General features: G+C 38.5%; 1 protein-coding gene across 4 annotated transcripts in view; it reads right to left on the reverse strand.

The window, feature by feature from the left end:
- Ahi1 (Abelson helper integration site 1) overlaps nucleotides 1-18660 on the reverse strand; it is a 150308-nt gene that overhangs the window by 122467 nt on the left and 9181 nt on the right. For all 4 annotated transcript variants that reach the window (XM_059272672.1, XM_059272670.1, XM_059272671.1 and 1 more), the window contains one exon: nucleotides 1472-1960. In XM_059272672.1, coding sequence (XP_059128655.1) covers nucleotides 1472-1812 — 341 coding nt within the window. In that variant the 5' untranslated portion in view covers nucleotides 1813-1960. The remainder of the gene's footprint in view (nucleotides 1-1471; nucleotides 1961-18660) is intronic.

The raw sequence follows: 18660 nt of genomic DNA on the forward strand, positions 1-18660 counted from the left end.
TTGCTATTACTCTGTTAGAATCTTGGTCTGGGGAAGAAGCAGCCGCCTGGGTGAGTTCACAATGCATTGATCCAGGTGGCAAAGAACTTGTATTTCTGAAAGCCAGCCAGGGCCTGAGACCTACCTATAGCCTCACAGTTATGCACAGATCTAGTTCTTGTGAGGCATCAGAATACTATGAAGAGCTGGACATCACTTGTTACATCTTCCCCTGTCAAGGCATCAGCCTGGCTAGCATCCCAATTGAAGCTTAGGAGAGCCTGTAAAGTCAGTGGTGCCCAGTAAGTCACCCTCGGGTCTTCTGAACAGAGCAGCTGGGAGACGACAAATGCCCCCAATGCCTGCTGTAGTAGGTGCTGTGTTCTGGGGGTAATCTGTGCCAACAGACAGCTAATTCTCACAGTACAACAAATGCCCCAATGCCTGCTGTAGTAGGTGCTGTGTTCTGGGGGTAATCTGTGCCAACAGACAGCTAATTCTTACAGTACAACAAATGCCCCCAATGCCTGCTGTAGTAGGTGCTGTGTTCTGGGGTAATCTGTGCCAACAGATAGCTAACTCTTACAGTACCATATCCTTGAAGCACTGGTCATTGAGACCATGGCATTTCTTTTTAGCTGAGAGCTTAAGGGCAAATTACCTAGACTGCCAAAAGACTGATACATAACCAGCCAGATGTAAGCTGTTTATGAAAATGAGGACTGCAGGGAAAGTGGATTATGTCATTTGGAAGATGTTCCTAAATCTCACTGCTTCTTATAAAGAGAGAATTTATAAATGTGAATAGTTTCAGAAACACTTACCATATATATAGGAATATATGTATAAGCATCATACATAAAATTAGACTAAAATATTAAATTGCCAATAGTTATTACTTTTGATAATTGTTCTACAATGAACAAATCTTGGATGATAAGGAGGAAAAAAATCTATACTGCATATCCAACTCCAAAATGGAAATAAGAACGAGCGAGAGTGTGTGTGTGTGTGTGTGTGTGTGTGTGTGTGTGTGTGTAGGGGCTTTCTGAGACAGGGTCATGGTGCTCCGGCAGGCCTCAAATCCACTACGCAATGCAGGCTGGCCTTGATCTCCAGATCCCCCTGCCTTGGTGCCCATGTACTGGGATTACATGCATGAACCACCATTCTTAGCAGGTCCGTCATTTCAAAAGCAGGTATAAGCAGGTAAATGTGGACAATTTGGAGACAGACTGTTAATGTTCTGGCTCAGCCTTTTCTGGGGCTTACCCCACTCAGACTCTTAGAAAAACGAGATAACGCCATGACTGTCCCTCACAGGGCCATGGAAAAGATTGTCAGTGAATTCTTGTAAAGCTCCTAGCACATGGCCAAGTCCTGCCTGATGGTTCACAATTAGCACCTCAGTGGGAATGTTTCCAAACACAGCACTAACTTTCTTCATTAAATGACATTTTTTTTCACTCAAAACCGTGGCAATGGGACGTACCTCGCTTCCGGTTTGGGTGGGCCCGGGACTTTCTTCTTCCTCTTCTTCCTCTTCTCACTGCCCAGTTTGTCGTCATGCAGTAGAGTATCTGAAGGGAAGTAAGTCAGCTGCTCTCTCAGCTTCTTCCGTATCTTCTTCTTAATCTCCTTCGCCATCTCCTCAGCTACCTGGTGCTGATAGGCTTCCATCAGATCTTCCTTCCCGGAATTCCCTTCCGGTTCAGCCTTCTCTCTTCCATCACTTGCATCATCGTCCGCCTGTGACTTGTCCGCATCTTTCTGCTGGGCAGAATCCACCTTCTCTGGAGTTTCTTCTTCCATGTCGTGTGTGGTCTGGCTCATTTTATCTGGCTTTGCTTGCTTGCCTCCCTCTACACTACCATAGTCCTCGGAGTCGGCAGCTGCTGGTCACGTGCTCCTCAGCGCTCTAGGGTAGCAGTGTTAGCGTGAGTTTCTTAGATATCCTGAAGATTGCTCTTAAGATTGCAAGCTAGGAAAAGAAAACATAACAAGAAATGTTCCGTTCAGCATAGTTTAAGTGCTTAGAGGTAAAAATAAAGATTGTGACCAACACTATTGAGACAATTAGGTGTTTGTTTTTTTGATAGAATACTTCTCTAGAGCATCTGATGAGCACTCTCAATTTCTATTTGTAGATTTAGATTAGAAATCTCTAAAAGTGATTTCAGATTAACTGAGTTAGTTAATATTGATAAGAGTACTTAAGGACTTTACAGAAATAAATTAATCGTTGCTATTTTCTTATTGGTAGAGTGATCCAAATTTTAATTTGGCTAAGATATGTTTGAGAAAACTCATCAAACAGCTATGGAGTATAAAACATTTCAAGTTTCCCAAGGAAAAAAACACATGGGTTATTAATCTTGCCTCATAATTATACTCTCAAGTCAAGACTACACAGAAAGGTCATCCTGCATTTTTTCCAACTATATCACTGACATGCTAAATATTAACTAGCAATTCAAGTGGCAAATCAATAAACACATACCTCTTTGTCAAATTTATTTAAGAGAATTTTTAATAAAAAACAGCAAAGGGCTAAAATTCATAAAGGAATGTTACCAGTTAGAAAGTAAGTTAGAGAAATTCTCTTAAGAATTTAAAAATAAACAAGATTACATTCATATCCAGCCATTAAAAAACGAAATTTACAGGAAAATGGATGGAACTGAAAAATATACTGAATGAGCTAACGGGCCCAGAAAGGCAAACACTATATATTCTTTCACATGCAGACCCTAGCTTTAAATGATTAGATCTGTGGGTTTAAGCTGGAGTGTCTGTAGAGGCCAGGGAGCAAGAAAGAGGTCATGACATCGGAAGAGGTAGCAAGGATGGAATGATGTAAATACAGGAGCGAAGACAGTAAAGCATGTAGGGGGAAATCCTAGACATGGAAAGGTTTAAATACAGCTGAGAGAAAGATGTGGGGAGAAGAGAACGTTAACAAAAACTAAACAAAAGTTTGTATGAAAAAGCCATGTAGAATTGTATTACTTGGGCCCTAGAGGAGAACTGCCTCTTTCCTAAACCAGTATATTTTCTAATTAAATTCTAATACTTATCCTTATACCCCCAGATAAGTATATTTCTCATCTCTTATCAAAGCTCCTCTTTGCAGAAGATAGACACCATTCTAGAAATCTACAACTGGTCAAAATGCTGAGAACAACTGACCCTGAGGTATGCAACCTCCACTGACATCTGTATAATGCAATTCCTACATCTAAGGCTCATGAACACCACAGATGGGATGTCAGAGCCAGGGCACAATGGCATCTGCTTTGTGATATTCTTCTCAAAGAATTATAGAGAAGCTCAAGAAATCTCAAGAATACATTTTCCTGAACAGGATCAGCACAGTGCCAATAGCAGCTGATAAACCAGTGTAGATAGAGGAAATCTCAGAAGGCACTAACTACCCTTGACCAAGAGCTACAAGCAGTCAACAGCTGCTAAAAGAGAGAGAGAATCAGTCTTCTTTGGGGGTGAAGCCCCTGACAGGCCCAGTCTCCAGGGGTCAACACTCAACTCATATACATATGAGCAACACTAAGCAGACTCAGCGTGTGCGTGTGCGTGTGTGCGTGTGTGCGTGTGTGTGTGTGTGTGTGTGTGTGTGTGTGTAATAAGAATGAAAGAAGGGGTCATGAACTTGAAAGGGAACAGAGTAGAGGGAGTGAAGGAGACATGGGAGGATCTGGAGGAGGACGGGAAAGGTGGGACTATAGAACTTACACAAAAAATTCTTAAAAATATAGACATTTTAAATAATTAAAAAAAAAAAAGAGCTCGGAAAGGAGGGACACCATATGCTACTCCCAGAAGTCACGTTTTTAAATGAAAATCCCAGTGCGAAGTACAGAATATCTCCCTGTGAGCTGTTGACCATCTAAGTCCCAGAAGCTCCCAAATCAATGCGACTACTGCCATTGTTTTTGGTTGTCCACCAGAACGAGATGGTCTAACGCTTCTGAAGACCCCACACACTTTGGTTACAGGACACAGAGGAATCAGGCCGGAACTGAGCTGGAAACATCCTTCCTGGTGGCGAGTGCGTACAACACCGGAAGATGCTGTGCTGTACCATGAACCTGGCAGGTAAGATGTGCCATGGTGCGGTAGTGTCAGGACTATTTTGGCAGTAAACAAACACTTCTGACTGGATTTGAAGTCTGCTCCATGGGAGGGAATACAGCTTGGGACTCCAAATCTGGTCAAAAAACGTACAGCTAGAGGTCAAAGGCCACTAGGTCAGGGGGACCCACTACTGTTGTTTTTGCTAAAGGGGCGTGTCAAACTGCCTTCTACAAATTTATGTTTACACACTTGGAGTAGCATGGCTCCTAGCCTGGAGCAGTGATGTCATTTTTCTTTTTTTATAATTTTTTTTATTAAAATTTTTTTTTTACTTTTACATACCAACCCTTGCTCCCCCTCCCTCCCCTTCTCCTGCTCCCCTAAACCTGCCCTCATCCCACCCCTATCCCCTTCTCATAGAGGGTAAGTCCTCCCTTGGGTAGTCAACACAGGCTGGCATACCAAGTCGGGGCTGGACCTAGCCCCTCCCCCATGCATCAAGGCTGAGTAAGGCATTGCACCATAGGGAATGGGCTTTAAAAAGCCAGTTTGTGTACCCAGGATAAGTCCTGGACCCATTGCCAGGGGACCCACAAACACATAAAGCCACACAACTTTCACCCACACTCAGAGGGCCTAGTGCAGTCCCATGCAGGCTCCCCAACTGTCAGTCCAGAGTCCATGAGCTCCCACTAGCTTGAGTCAGCTATCTCTGTGGTTTTTCCCATCATGATCCTTCCTCCCTCTCTTCAACTCAACTCCAGGTTCTTGGCCAAGTGCTTGGCTGTGGGTCTCTGCATCTACTTCCATCAATCACTGGATGTAGGTTCTATGATGACAATTAGGGTAGACACCAATCTGAGTGCAGGGGAAGGCCAGTTCAAGCAACCTCTCCACCACTGATATGAGTCTTGGCTGGGGAAAAGTGATGTCACTTTTCAATGGGTGATGATGCATGTATAGACTCATACCCAGTCAAAGTGCTGTAAGTAACTGCTAAACATTCAGTCCTATTATCAGGAACATTTCAATAATCCTCTCCAAGACCCAGGGTGTATCTCTGTACTACAAGTGCAAAGAATGTAAGAGCTGGTGGATGGAGAGGTGTGCCACGAACTGCTGCTTCAAAATTTGGTATGACTGCCCCAATTATGAAACACATCTGCACAGGAAGGGGCCCTTCAGCAGTCCATCATGGATTGGGGAGATGCTCATGGACCCTTACCCCTTTCCCAGGAGCTACTGTCAATTAATGGTTGATACGGAAGAGAGCGCCATTTTCTTCAGTGGTATAACCATTAACTAATCCATGCTCCAGCAAATAACTCATACAAAGAAATCTAATTAACTAATAAAGGGACACATGAAAGTAGGAGATGACTAGTTGGGAATAAAAATGGGTTCAGGAGGAGAAAAGGAAGAATACAAAAATGTAATGCAGAAGAGAATAAAAACAAAAACTGACAAGAATAGGAAAGGACAAAAGAAAGCTCCAGAGCTGGGTGGTGACACATACTTATAAACTCAGGGCTTTGTAGGCAGACAGGAAGCTCATGAGTTAGAAGCTTGGGCCACACAGTGAGACCCTGTCAAAACCAACAAGCAAGCAAAACAAAACAAAACAAACAAACAAACAAACAAACAAAAAAACCACCACCACAGGAGAAAGCACAGTTCATAGGGAAAGACTTTACAGGGTAGTTTTAGAGAAGCCCTGAGACCCATGGTCTAGAATGCTGAGGTGGGGGATCATCCTGAGAATGAGTACCTGGGGAAACAGACTGGAGTTCCCACCACCATTGGATTAAGTAGATATCTTTACCTGAGGACTAGTAGCTGTAGGAAATAGACTAGAGTTCCCACCACCATTGGATTAAGTAGATACCTTTACCTGAGGACTAAGCAGCTGCAGGAAATGGACTGGAGTTCCCAGCACCACTGGATTAAGTGGATACCTTTACCTGAGGACCAAGTAGTTGTGTAGGAAATGGACTGGAGATCCCACCACCATTGGATTAAGTAGACACCTTTACCTGAGGACCAAGCAGCTGCAGGAAATGGACTGGAGATCCCACCATCATTTGGATTAAGTAGATACCTTTCTCTGAGGACCAAGTAGCTGTGCACTGAGAGAAAGGGTACCACAGTTCAGGTTGATAAAACCCCCACAAACAGAAGCACATGATGCTAAAAACAACCAACAGATGATTCTCATCTAAAGATGGGTAGCCTGAAAAGTATGAAACAATACAGAAAAGTAGAACAATGAAGGTGAGCTATCAATGTATGGAAACAAGCATGAACACAAGAGGAAAATGAATTGTAGCTGTGGGTCTCTGTTAATCATCACCTACTGAAAGAAGCTTTTCTGATCAAAGCTGATCAATGCCCTGATATGCATATAGCACTATGTCATGAACTTAAAATAAGTAAGATGCTGTGGGAAGTTCTGTATGGCAAAATGTGTTGCTAATTAGTCGATAAATAAAACACTGATTGGCCATTGGCTAGGCAGGAAGTGTAGGCGGGACAAGGAGGAGAATAAAGCTGGGAAGTGGAAGGTTGAGTCAGAGAGACACTGCCAGCCGCCACGATGAGAAACAGCATGTGAAGATGCCGGTAAGCCACGAGCCACGTGGCAAGGTATAGATTTATAAAAATGGATTAATTTAAGCTGTAAGAACAGTTAGCAAGAAGCCTGCCATGGCCATACAGTTTGTAAGCAATATAAGTCTCTGTGTTTACTTGGTCGGGTCTGAGGCTGTGGGACTGGCAGGTAATAGAGATTTGTCCTGACTGTGGGCCAGGCAGGAAAACTCTAGCTACAGTAAGATATTGAAGAACTCTAAAAAACTGGACAAAAAGAAGTAAAAATGATGGAAATAAACTTTTGAGTGACAGAAATAAAAGCTTAACAAATGTTAAAAACTCAAAATTGACAAAACCCACAACATTCCAATATGAAGCCAAAATAAAAATGAAGAATCTCCAGAAAAGGAGGACTTATTAATGAATTCTGAGGTTCAGATTTTTTAATCTCCTATGCTATCAGCAGACAGATAATAAGCAGGATATTTGATTGGCAATGGAAAAATACTGAAAGAGCTAGGGTTTCACTATATATCACATATATAATATATATATACATATATATATCCACTATATATATTTTTTACCACATTCAAGTGTCTTTTGCTCATTCAAAGATTGCTAAACTATATATATATGTATATATACATATATATTTTTTAAAAATTTATTTATTTTTTATGCATATATGCCTGCATACCAGAAGAGGGCATCAGATCTCATTATAGATGGTTGTGGGTCACCATGTGGTTGCTGGAAATTGAACTCAGGACTCTGGAAGAGCAGTCAATACTCTTAAATCTCTGAGCTATCTCTCCAGTCCCTGCTAAACTATATTTTAAGTATAAATTTTAGAACCATAGCCCCTGAAAAATCTTCCATAATCTAATATAATAAATAGCCTTCTTGGGCTGGCGAGATGGCTTAACAGGTAAAGAATTTGCAACGTAAGACTGATGGCCTGAGTTCAATCCTGAGAATCTACACAAAGGTAGGAGTTGACTCTACAGTTTTCCTCTGGCCTACACACACACACACACACACACACACACACACACACACACAAGAATAGCACATTTAGTTTTTATATCTTATTTCAGGAGCAAAATATGTTTAATTTAAAACAGTAACATGCAAATTTTTAAAAAGCATAAAATTCCAAAGATGAAACAAAAACAAAAAAGCCCCACTCAATTCTAGCTGCCTACTACAATGAAAATTACTGTTCACTTTTTCACAAACTGTTTTCTTTAGTTATAGTTCAGTAACTGAATTTCCACTATGCTCAAATGAAGCATAAGCATATTTTTCTTTCTACTTGTTCAGTGACTATCAGAAATATAGTATCAATATGCAGAAATTGTGAGAACACACCAGAAAGAAACAATCAAATAAGAACCAAAATTGCAAAATAGCAGATTTATGATCTCAAAGAGAAGAAATTCACAAGGAATAAATAAAAACATTTTAAAAGTTTACATATAAGAGCTAAAATAATGATTTATATAATTGGATAAAACCTTTGTAACTCTGTTAGAACAGGGTAAAATAAAAACCAACCCTCCTCTGATTAGCTTTCCCGGTTCCTGCAATGTGCTTTGATCAGATCCTTTCACCTCCCCCAATCCTCTGAGATTGTCCCTACCCACCTAAGTTCATGTTCTTTCTCCCTTTAAACAAAACAAGAGCAGCACAAACCTTGAAGACAAATTTGGGTTGGCTAACTACCCCTGAGCACGGAGCCTGTCCTGGAATGTGGTTGCTACATCATTTAAGGAAACTGACTTTCCCACTTCCAGAAGCTATCAATTGTGAGTAGTTTTTTGACTAGGGGTGGGACTTCGGACCCACTTCTCCTCCTCTATGCTAGGATTTTGTTGGCTTGAGCTTTTGCAGGTCTTGTGTATGCTGCCACAGTGTCTGTGAATTCATATGTGCATCTATCTGTTGTGTTTGGAAAACACTGTTTCCTCGAAGATATCTACAACCTCTGGCTCTTACCATCTTTCCACCTCCTCCTCTTCTGCATAGATCCTGGAAGGGAGAGGTAGGATCTAGACATCTCATTCAGGGTTGAGCATTCTCAAGTCTCATTCTCTGCACTGACTAGCTGTGGGTCTCTGTGTTAATCACCACCTACTGAAAGAAGCTTCTCTGATCAAAGTTGATCAATGCCCTGGTACATGCATATAGCACTATGTCATGAGATATCATTTCATTATTATATTCATTGAGCACAATAGTGGTCTGCTTTTCCTCTAAGGCCCATGACCTATCTTGCTTCAGCTTCTTGGCCTCACTGACAATGTCAAGTATGGGTTCCATATCAGAGAGTGGACCTTAAATTTGACCAAAAAAGTGGTTGATTACTCCTTTAACATGCTAGTCACTACTGCACCAGTGAGTATTGCAGGTAGGTCATTATTATAGCTCTCAAGGTTCATAGCTGGGTGAGACTGATTACTGTTTTACTCTGGTAAGGTGTACAGCACCTTCCAGCACTATGAAAACTAGACAGTATGGATGAAATCTCCAATTGAGTACCAGCTCGATCTCTCCATATTATTTAACTCATGTAGTGTCTTCAGCAATAGGGTATTACCGCTAAATAATGGAGTACAACAAATAGCACTGGCTAAATCCTGTAAAGTTTGTGGGGCCCCAAGGAATCCCACGGCTCCATTTGTGTCTGTGTTCATGCCTGAAGGTGGTAGACATGCATGTATATGTGTGCATGTAGAGGCCAGAGGAAATCAGGTGTCGTTTCTCAGGTGCCAATCACATTTTTAAAGACAAGATCCCTTACTACCTTGAAACTTCTTTAGGAAGCTTGTCTGACTAATAAGAAAACACTGGGAAAGTAGATAGGCTTGCAAACATGTCACAGCTGATTTTTCTTACCATGGCCGTTGGTGATTGCACTAAGGTCCTTATGCCTGCAAGGCAAACACTCCACTGAGTCACCTACCCACCCTCTTTGATCTATTTCTAGTTATTTTCCAAGAATGCTATGGTTATGTTCTGCATGGACATCCAACTGTTCCAGGACCCTTTGTTGAGATTATCCTGTTCTTCATTGATAACTTTAACAATTATATAATGAATCAACTAATCTGGCCGGGGTATAACTGAGTGGTAGAGCATGTTCTAAACCATGAGCAGACCATGGTTTTCTACTGTCAACATAAGAGAAAGAAGAATCAATAAACCAACTCTACAATGGATCTATTTATAGATTTACTCTTCCCCACTAAGATGTATGCATATTTTTAGAAGTTAATAAATTACTTTGAATAGTACAGCTTTATAATAGGTCTAATTGTGTAATTTCTTCAATTTTGTTTTTTCATATTGTTTAGGTTCTTTGGCCAACTGCTCATATTTGCAAATAAGTATTCTAATTAGCTTTCTAATTGTTAAAAAGTTGCATTTTGATTTGGATTGAACTAACTCTTCTTTCTTTTTTTTTTCTTTTTTCTTTTTTTTTTTGGTTTTTCGAGACAGGGTTTCTCTGTGTAGTTTTGGTGCCTGTCCTGGATCTCACTCCATAGACCAGGTTGGCCTTGAACTCACAGAGATCTGCCTGGCTCTGCCTCCTAGTGCTAGGATTAAAGGCATGTGCCACCATCACCCAGCATGGTTTTCTTATTTAGTCATGTAAGACAGTGAATTTGAAGTTTTTTCTAACACTGAACAATGGAATTTCTAACATAAACCCACCAAGTCAGGATGTCTTAGAATACTAATTTCCTAGTATTTTGTTGAAATTGACTGAAATTGTCTTCAAAAAATATATGGCTTGATAGTTTCTGTTTTGTTTTTTTAATTGTATCTTTGGTTTTGGTATCAAGGGTGGATTCATGAAAGGGACTGGGTATTTATCTCCTCATATTAAAATGTAGTTAAGAATTTTACATAATTGGTATTATTTCTTCTGCAAATGTTTGGTAAAATTTACTAACAAAACTACCTGGGACTAGTTTTCTTTCTAAGAAGGCTTTAAGAACACATTCAAATAATTTAAAAGATATACGGTATTCAGGTTATCAACTTTTCAGTTCTTTGGGAGATTTTTTTTCCTTTTAGGTATTCCATCTCATCTAGTAACTTTATTGTCAGAGATATTTATAATGTTCATTACACTTTCAAAGTCTGTAGACCTACCATGAGACTCTTCTTAGATTCCAAGTACTGGTGATTGTGTTGTCTATCCTTTTTTCAAAGTCTGCCTAAAATTCACTAAGAAAAGAGTAATTTCCCAGAGCCAGTGAAACGGCTCACAGGAAAACGTGCAAGCTGCCAGGCCCGACAGTCCCAATTTGATCTCCAATACCCTCATAGTGGGAAAAGAACAAACTCCTATGTGTTGTCCTCTGACCTCTACATACACACGTGTATGCACACACAGTAATAAAGGAAAATATTGAATTATAATACACAAATGTAATTTAAAAATCAAGTAAAACAAAAACAGAAGAAAGAAAGGCTATGAAAGGCCACATTCTAACCAAGATACAGCCACTGCCATCTCAGTCTTCCAGGAGCTGAAGTTCTAGGCCTGCAGGAGACTTGCCCTGGCAAGAGTCACCCATGGGACCCAACTCCTCACTGCTGGACTATAGGTTATTAACAGAATCTGGGAGAAGAGGAGTCATTGCCTCCAGTTATTTGCCCACTGCTGAAGTCCCAGGCACCAATGTATAGGTTCAAGCCCTGGGCCACACAGATGGTCCTGGTTAAATTCAGTGAGTCACAAAAAAAAACAAAAACTTAAGTTTGTGGGAAAGAGATTTGTAGAGAAGGGGTCCTCACAGGTGGGAGGGTGGAAGGAAAATAATTAGAATATATCATACCTAATTATAAAATTGTCAAATAACAAAAAATCAATTTAAAATTTATTAATATAAAGTTTTTTTTCCAAATTGTTTCATGTCTATTTCAAATCCCAAACAAGGTCTAATTTAAGGACTACCTCTTGGAAGGATGCTAGAAAAGGTAACTCCTAGCCCTTGGGATGTTCTATTAGGTTAGAATATTTATATACATGAAGCCTTGAGCTATACTGTACCACTATGACCCAAGAATTATTGTTAACAATATGATTTATAGCGAATATAGTTTGCCTAGGGCTCGGAAATGAGAGTAGCTACAGCCAGTCACTCAGGCACTGCATAGCTGTGACTGACATCTTCTCATACACACAAAGCAACGGACACCAAGACTTTAATATCTGTATCTGGATCCTTATAGGCTGAGCCCCATGTGCTGTTTCTCTCTGCTGACTTTAATCTGTGTCCTTCTGAGCCAACACGATCCAAGTATGAGTATATTAGCTTTTGAGTACTGTGAGTATCTGTACTAAGTCATCAAGCTTGAAGTTGGGACCCTGAATATATAAAACAGCCAATGTTATCACTCCTTTAAAAAAATTTACATTTAGATTTACTCATTATTTTCCTCTTCTGTTTATTCCAGGCTTATTTATCCTTCATATTTTTTTTTTTTGTGAAAGCTTCTATGATGGATCTAAGACAACTGTCTCTATTTAACATAAGCATTTAGTGTATTAGTTTTCTGTTGCAATGATAAAGTACTATGACCAAAGCAACTTAGAGGAGAAAGGGTTTGTTTAGCTTACAGTTCCAGAGAGGATACAGTCCATTATGGCAGGGAAGGCATGAAAGCAGGCGCTTAAGAGTGGCCTGGCAATCAGGAATCAAAGATATTTCATCTGCACACAAGCAGCAGAGTGAGCAACCTCAAAGCCCACCCCTAGTGACATACTTCCTCCTGAAAGGTTCACTCCCTAAAGGCTTCATAATATTCCCAAAGGGCCAATTGTTCAAACATAAAAATATAAGGGTGACATTTTTCACTCAAACCATAAACTTCAAGTCATAAACTTCCTTTTAAATATCACTTGAGAATTTTATGCTTTCTGTTATTTCATTTTAAGTCAGTTGAAAGTATTTTCTAATACATCTTGGTGACTTCTTTCAAATATTATTTAGAGTTCTGCTTAAATGCTAAATTTATATTGAGTATAAGTATACATGTCTGTTGGTTATTTCTAATCTGATTCTTGTTGTCTAAGAATGTGCTCTGTATTCTTTAAAATTTTTATACTGAATTTATTATTTTTTTTTGTTACACTTCAAATATACTCATGGCCCTGAAGATTACTAGGCATAGAGACTAGATCTTACACACTTGAAAACAATGTTTCATGCTGAGAACATTCTAGAAAACATAAATTTTCAAATGGTGTTACATTACTCAAGTCTCCTATAGTCTTAATGAGCTCCTGATTGTTTACTCTGTAAGTTCTAGGACGGTGTGCTGAAATACCTCATTGTAATTATTGCTTGTCTACTTGTCACCTTGTTTCCATCAGTGTTTGGTGTATCTGAATATATGGTAAGTGTTTATACACACTTAAAACTGCCATCTTCCTGGAAAACTGCCACATTCATCAAGAAACATTCCTCTAAACTTCACTTTAACATTCCTCTTTACCCTTGCTAACGTTTTACCTTTAAAAAGGTACTTTCATTCACATAATACTTCAAATTTGTTTTGGCAGGTGTTAGCATATTATCCTTTCTTCCATCCTTTAAATCTCAACCTGTCTTTATTAAGTGGGTTTTGTAGTCAATGTACACTTATAACGTTCCTATTTGCCCATCATTAATCCTCCACTTCTTGAGTTGACTTTTATCATTGTAAGTCATGTCATTCTTGATATGGCAGAGTTTAAACATATCATCTTCTATTTTCTTCCATTTGTCTTGTTCCTTTTTCCTTGTATCATGATTTTTCTGTATTTTTCATTATTTTCTACATTTCTGTATTTCCTTTATTATTGGCTTTTCAGATATTCTTTTAAGCAATTGTTTCATATTTTATAAAACAAAGCTTACTTCCCACCATCTACAGATATCATGTTACATTTTTTTAAAAAAAATGTCTGTGCATATAAACTTTGAGGGCAAATACACATGTGTGTGCAGATACTTGTGTGTATGTATGCATGTGAAGGCCAGAGTCAACTGTGGATGTCATCATGAAGAACACCATTCACTTCCTTTGAGACAGTGTCTCTCACTGGCCTGGAGCTCCATGGTAAAGCAAGACTGGCTCTCCAGTGAGGCCTAGAGTTCCTCTTTTCTCTCTCTCTCCAGATGTTTTATTCTTTCAATATATATTCATACCATGAGAAAGCTCTCAGTTTCTTTATGGAGCTTTCATCATCTGCATTTCCATTTTCATTTTTAAACTTTGGGGCTATTTTGTTTGGTTGTGAAATTTGGACATACCTGATCTATAAAAAAACCAAATTTCTTTGTGCATGTGTATGTGTGTGCGCACACACGAACATGTGAAAATTAACTTGTGTGGGTAGGTACAGACATGCACATGCCACAGCATTTGTATGAGGGTCAGAGGACAACCTTCTTGTGTCAATTTCTGAGATGGGGGTCTCTTCACTGCTACATAAGCCAGGTTAGTCAGCCTGGGACACTCTGGAGATCCTCCATTTCCCACTTTCCATCTCTCTATAGGTGCACACTGGGATTATAGACACTGTGCATGAACATTTGGGATATTGAACTTTTGACTTTTACGTTTCTTACATTAGTTTCCTTCCCTTAAAAGGCTGATATAACCTGACTTCTGGTAGCTTATCAAGCACATCAGACTATTTCTAATATCAAATTTATGTTGCTTAGTTGTTCCAAATTCTAGGATGAAATAAACACTAACTACCCTCCTAGGTAAAAGTCAGTTACATGATGTTTTCTTTCATGCAATCTAGGTCATTTTGCTTAATCTTTGAAAACTGTTTGGTTAAAGGCAGGCCCAGTGGCAAAGGCCTGAAATCCCAGTTATGGAGATTTTAGAAGCTGAGGGTGTTTGTGTGTGTGTGTGTGTGTGTGTGTGGGAGAGAGAGAGAGAGAGAGAGAGAGAGAGAGAGAGAGAGAGAGAGAGAGAGAGAGAGAGACGACGGGAGATTGATCCACGGTAAGAGCAACTGTGTAAAATTTAAGACATTCACACCTCAGCACACATGTGCACACACAGAAAACAACTGAACACTAACATGGTACATTTTTAAATGACAAATAAACAGAAAGGAATAAAACAAAATACGATCCGTAACTGATAACTAAACTGCAAAGACTATGCACCATTTGCTATGATATATAAGATCTTGTGGTTTTTTTGTTTGTTTGGTTTTGGTTTTTTGGTGGCAGTTAGTGTGTGTGTGTGTGTGTGTGTGTGTGTGTGTGTGTGTGTGTTTTATGTGTATAAAAACACAAGAGATCATAATAAAAATAGAACTGAAATATTGAAATAGGCATAAATACTGAATAGTGTACTTACAATGGGTGCAATTACAGATTCTTTATAATACTAAAGAAATCAAGCTATAGTTAGTTGCTGATTTATTTATTATTGCTTTGAGTTCCTCTCAAAATATGCTACCAAAAATTCCTCATTTCAAAGTGTGTCTCCAACTTGAAAGGATAATCACAACTTAAGAATCATTTCTTCTTGTCCTACAGGGTAGGATATTACAGAAGAAATCTCAATAAAGGCAATATACTGAATAGCTACTTGATATAAAACTTTACTCCCTATGTTCCCCACAATTCTGAGTAAAAGACATTTTCCTCAACAATGTACATCGTACACACTTTAATAGTGTGTTATTTCTGTAGACAGCAATAGTTAATATGAACTAAATATTTAAGAATGATGTGGTTCTAATGTAAACTTTTACTATGCTATTTGTCACGATAGACTTATTGTTCTCAGCTCCAAACTTTATAACTTTAGTATAAAAGTTATAATTTGATGCAGATATTTACATAGAATAACCAAATGAACAATACTCACTGAGATGTCTTCTCCAGATTTGGCGAGTATTTTCTTTAGATTTTTAGGGTGTTTTTTTTTGGTTGTTCTTTTTTTTTTTTTTTACCTATTAGATAGTTTGGAGTTTTAAGTAATTCTTCAAAGCCAACTTCAATTTTTAACTTCACTCTCAAGCTCTTAAATACAAATGAAGACATGCAATTTTCCAAACTACTCTATTATGATACAAATGTGCACTATTATTATGTCAAAAATATAGTCCCATGTTTGAGTTCTCTAGTTTTATTAAAACAGTTGCGCAGTCCCTCTCTCTTCAAATGATTTTTTGACTGTTTTGCGGACACAGTTTTCATTGGTACTTCTCTTACCTTTTGGAGAGTTCCTCTTAAATCCTCCTTTGCTAAAATAATATTTGACGCACAATAGCACCTCCCACTGTTAGTCATGTGACTGGAGACATGTTATTTACCATTTCTAAAAACTTCATTTTCCTTATCTATAAAACGAGAAATGACTCGAATTTGCTTAGCCTGTAGTCAGAACTGAACACATTTTATTCCTTTAAAATAGAAATCAAATCACATTATTCCCCTGCTTCAAACACTATAGATTTCTCATTCACCTGGGATAAAACAAGTCCCTTACCTGTCACAGGGTTCTAGACATTCTTACTCTGGTTTCAGATCAAGACCAATGTTCCCTTAGATACTGATACCCCAGTTATATTTCCTTTCGTAGGTCTTCAGGCAGAACAAACTCCTCTCAAGAGAATGAAGCTGCTTCTACTGGTACAAGCTTCATCTAACTCTTTACCCAACTGGATGAAGCTTATTTCACACTGCACCTAAAGACTTCAACTGTGTTTTCTTGTTTCTAACTTATCAGAGGTCCTTTTCTTTCATAGTCAACTGGAAAACAGATAATTATGTGTGTGCCAGGATGAACACACTGTCTCTCCCACTGTACTATGCAGCTTATATCTGTCCACACTGGTAAGATGCATGGTGCAGAGTAAGCAGTTGATTCGCATTTTTTCTAAAATGTTTGTATTTATGTGTACACATGTGTATCCGTGTATGTACATATGTTATATGTATGTTCTTGGCAGCCAGAAGTTTGAGACAGAGAGACAGGAGGATTTCCACTAACTTAAGGTCAGCAAAGTGTATACAGTGAATTCCAGATCAACCAAGGCTCTGGAGACCCTGCCTCAACAAAAAAACAAAGAAAAAGAAAAAAAGAGAAATAAGTGAGGGATAAACAGATTCATGGAAAACAGACATGTTCATTCAGTTAAGAATTTTTATGGCCACTTTTATGCTTTATTGATAGGGTTAAATACCTAGAGCAGAAACCAAATTTAAAATAGGTATTACTATCTCTAAATTTATTTACTAATTAAATGTACTTTGTTATTCTGTTAAAGGATTTCTTAAAATAAACCAAACTTAAAAATGAATGTATAAAACATGAATTTTGTAGATAAATTTCATTCATGTCTTACCAGTAGGCATCTATCAGCTGATAAATAGGGTTAACCACTGACTCAATTAGAATCCTATTAAAACAGATGACTAATTTGTAATATGGGATGTTCAAATAAAAAAATTATAGAACATCTTGCACTCAAGATTGTGCTATTAAACTGGGCGGTGGTAGCACACGCCTTTAATCCTAGCAGATTAAAGAGACAGAGGCAGGCAGATCTCTGTGCGTCTGAGGTTAGCCTGGTTTATAGAGCGAGTTCCAGGACAGCCAGGACTGTTTCATAGAGAAATCCTGTCTCAAAAAACAAACAAACAAAACAAAACAATAAAAAGAAAAAGATTGTGCTATAATGTCATTGCTACATCATCAGGTTCATTCTAAAGCTCTGTTACATTTCAATTAGTTTAGGGTTCTGAAGTTAAGCAAACTGCACTATATTTGATAAACTCTTCTATATACAAAAACAAAAAATTGAGAAAAACAGTAAACATCTCCCTTTGTATGTTAAACTTCTAAAACTATTTTAATAAGGAATGTCTTAACAGGCTTTGAAGAAATCAAACTGTCAAGAGGACACACTTATTACACACTAGTAAACATAAGCTGGAGGGAAGATGCCTTACTTGCCATGATAAATCATTGAGCAAGTTAAGCTGGAGGAGGAAAAGGGCTGATTTGGCTTACACTTGCACATCATAGTCCATCATGAAGGGCAGGATATCAAGGCAGGAACCTAGAGGTGGGAACTGACACAGAAACCATAGAGGAAGACTGCTTACTGGCCTGCTCAACTTGCTTTCTAATACAACTCAGGACCACCCACAATGGGCTGGGCCTTCCCATTGTACTCATTAATCAAGAAAATGTCCAATAGCCATGCCCACAGGCCAATCCAATGGGAGCAATTCCTGAATTAAGGTTATTTTTTTCCAGGTGACTAGTTTGTGTCAAATTGACAAAAGTTAACCAGCAGAGTGGCACACTCATGGATAATGAATTTAAGTATGTCTGTATATGCCACTGAAAATTATGTGACAAAAGAAAAGGTTAGCACAGCATTTGTACCATTTTTCCCTAATGAATACCTTAAATGTTTTGTGTCAAAGCTATTGAAAGCATGGATAAACTGGGCACATACTTCCCCAAGCTGCCAGTTTTATTTAAGGACGGGGACATGCATCTACAATGAAAATATCAATTCTTACCTCAGAATACAACATTCCTATTTTCAAGACTAAAACTGGAGATAATATTAGAAAGTAAGAGAAGAAGGGAGGAAAGAAAATGAAAAACAGAAAACGTATTTTGAACTGACTCAGGCTTTATTAGTTAATGTTCCAGGTCTCTCAGGCATCCTCATCCTTGATCCTTTAGGGGAGAAAGAGAATACTAAAAAGAAAAGAATGATTATACAAATGAATCTAATTATGTAGCTAGCTACACAAAACAACTCATCCCTTAATTAATACATGCAGTGAAATCTATTATATTTTTACTGATAAAAGGCTCTATTTATTCTTCAGGTAGATACAGATCTAATAAACCTGGTCATCTACTTTCTTTTTAAAAAAAAATCGTAGTTTTTGACAGTTTCATATATACAGATCGATAGATAATGAATTTTAGTTGTTT

The sequence above is a fragment of the Peromyscus eremicus genome, chromosome 8b (assembly GCF_949786415.1).
Source record: "Peromyscus eremicus chromosome 8b, PerEre_H2_v1, whole genome shotgun sequence".
Lineage (NCBI taxonomy): Eukaryota > Metazoa > Chordata > Mammalia > Rodentia > Cricetidae > Peromyscus > Peromyscus eremicus.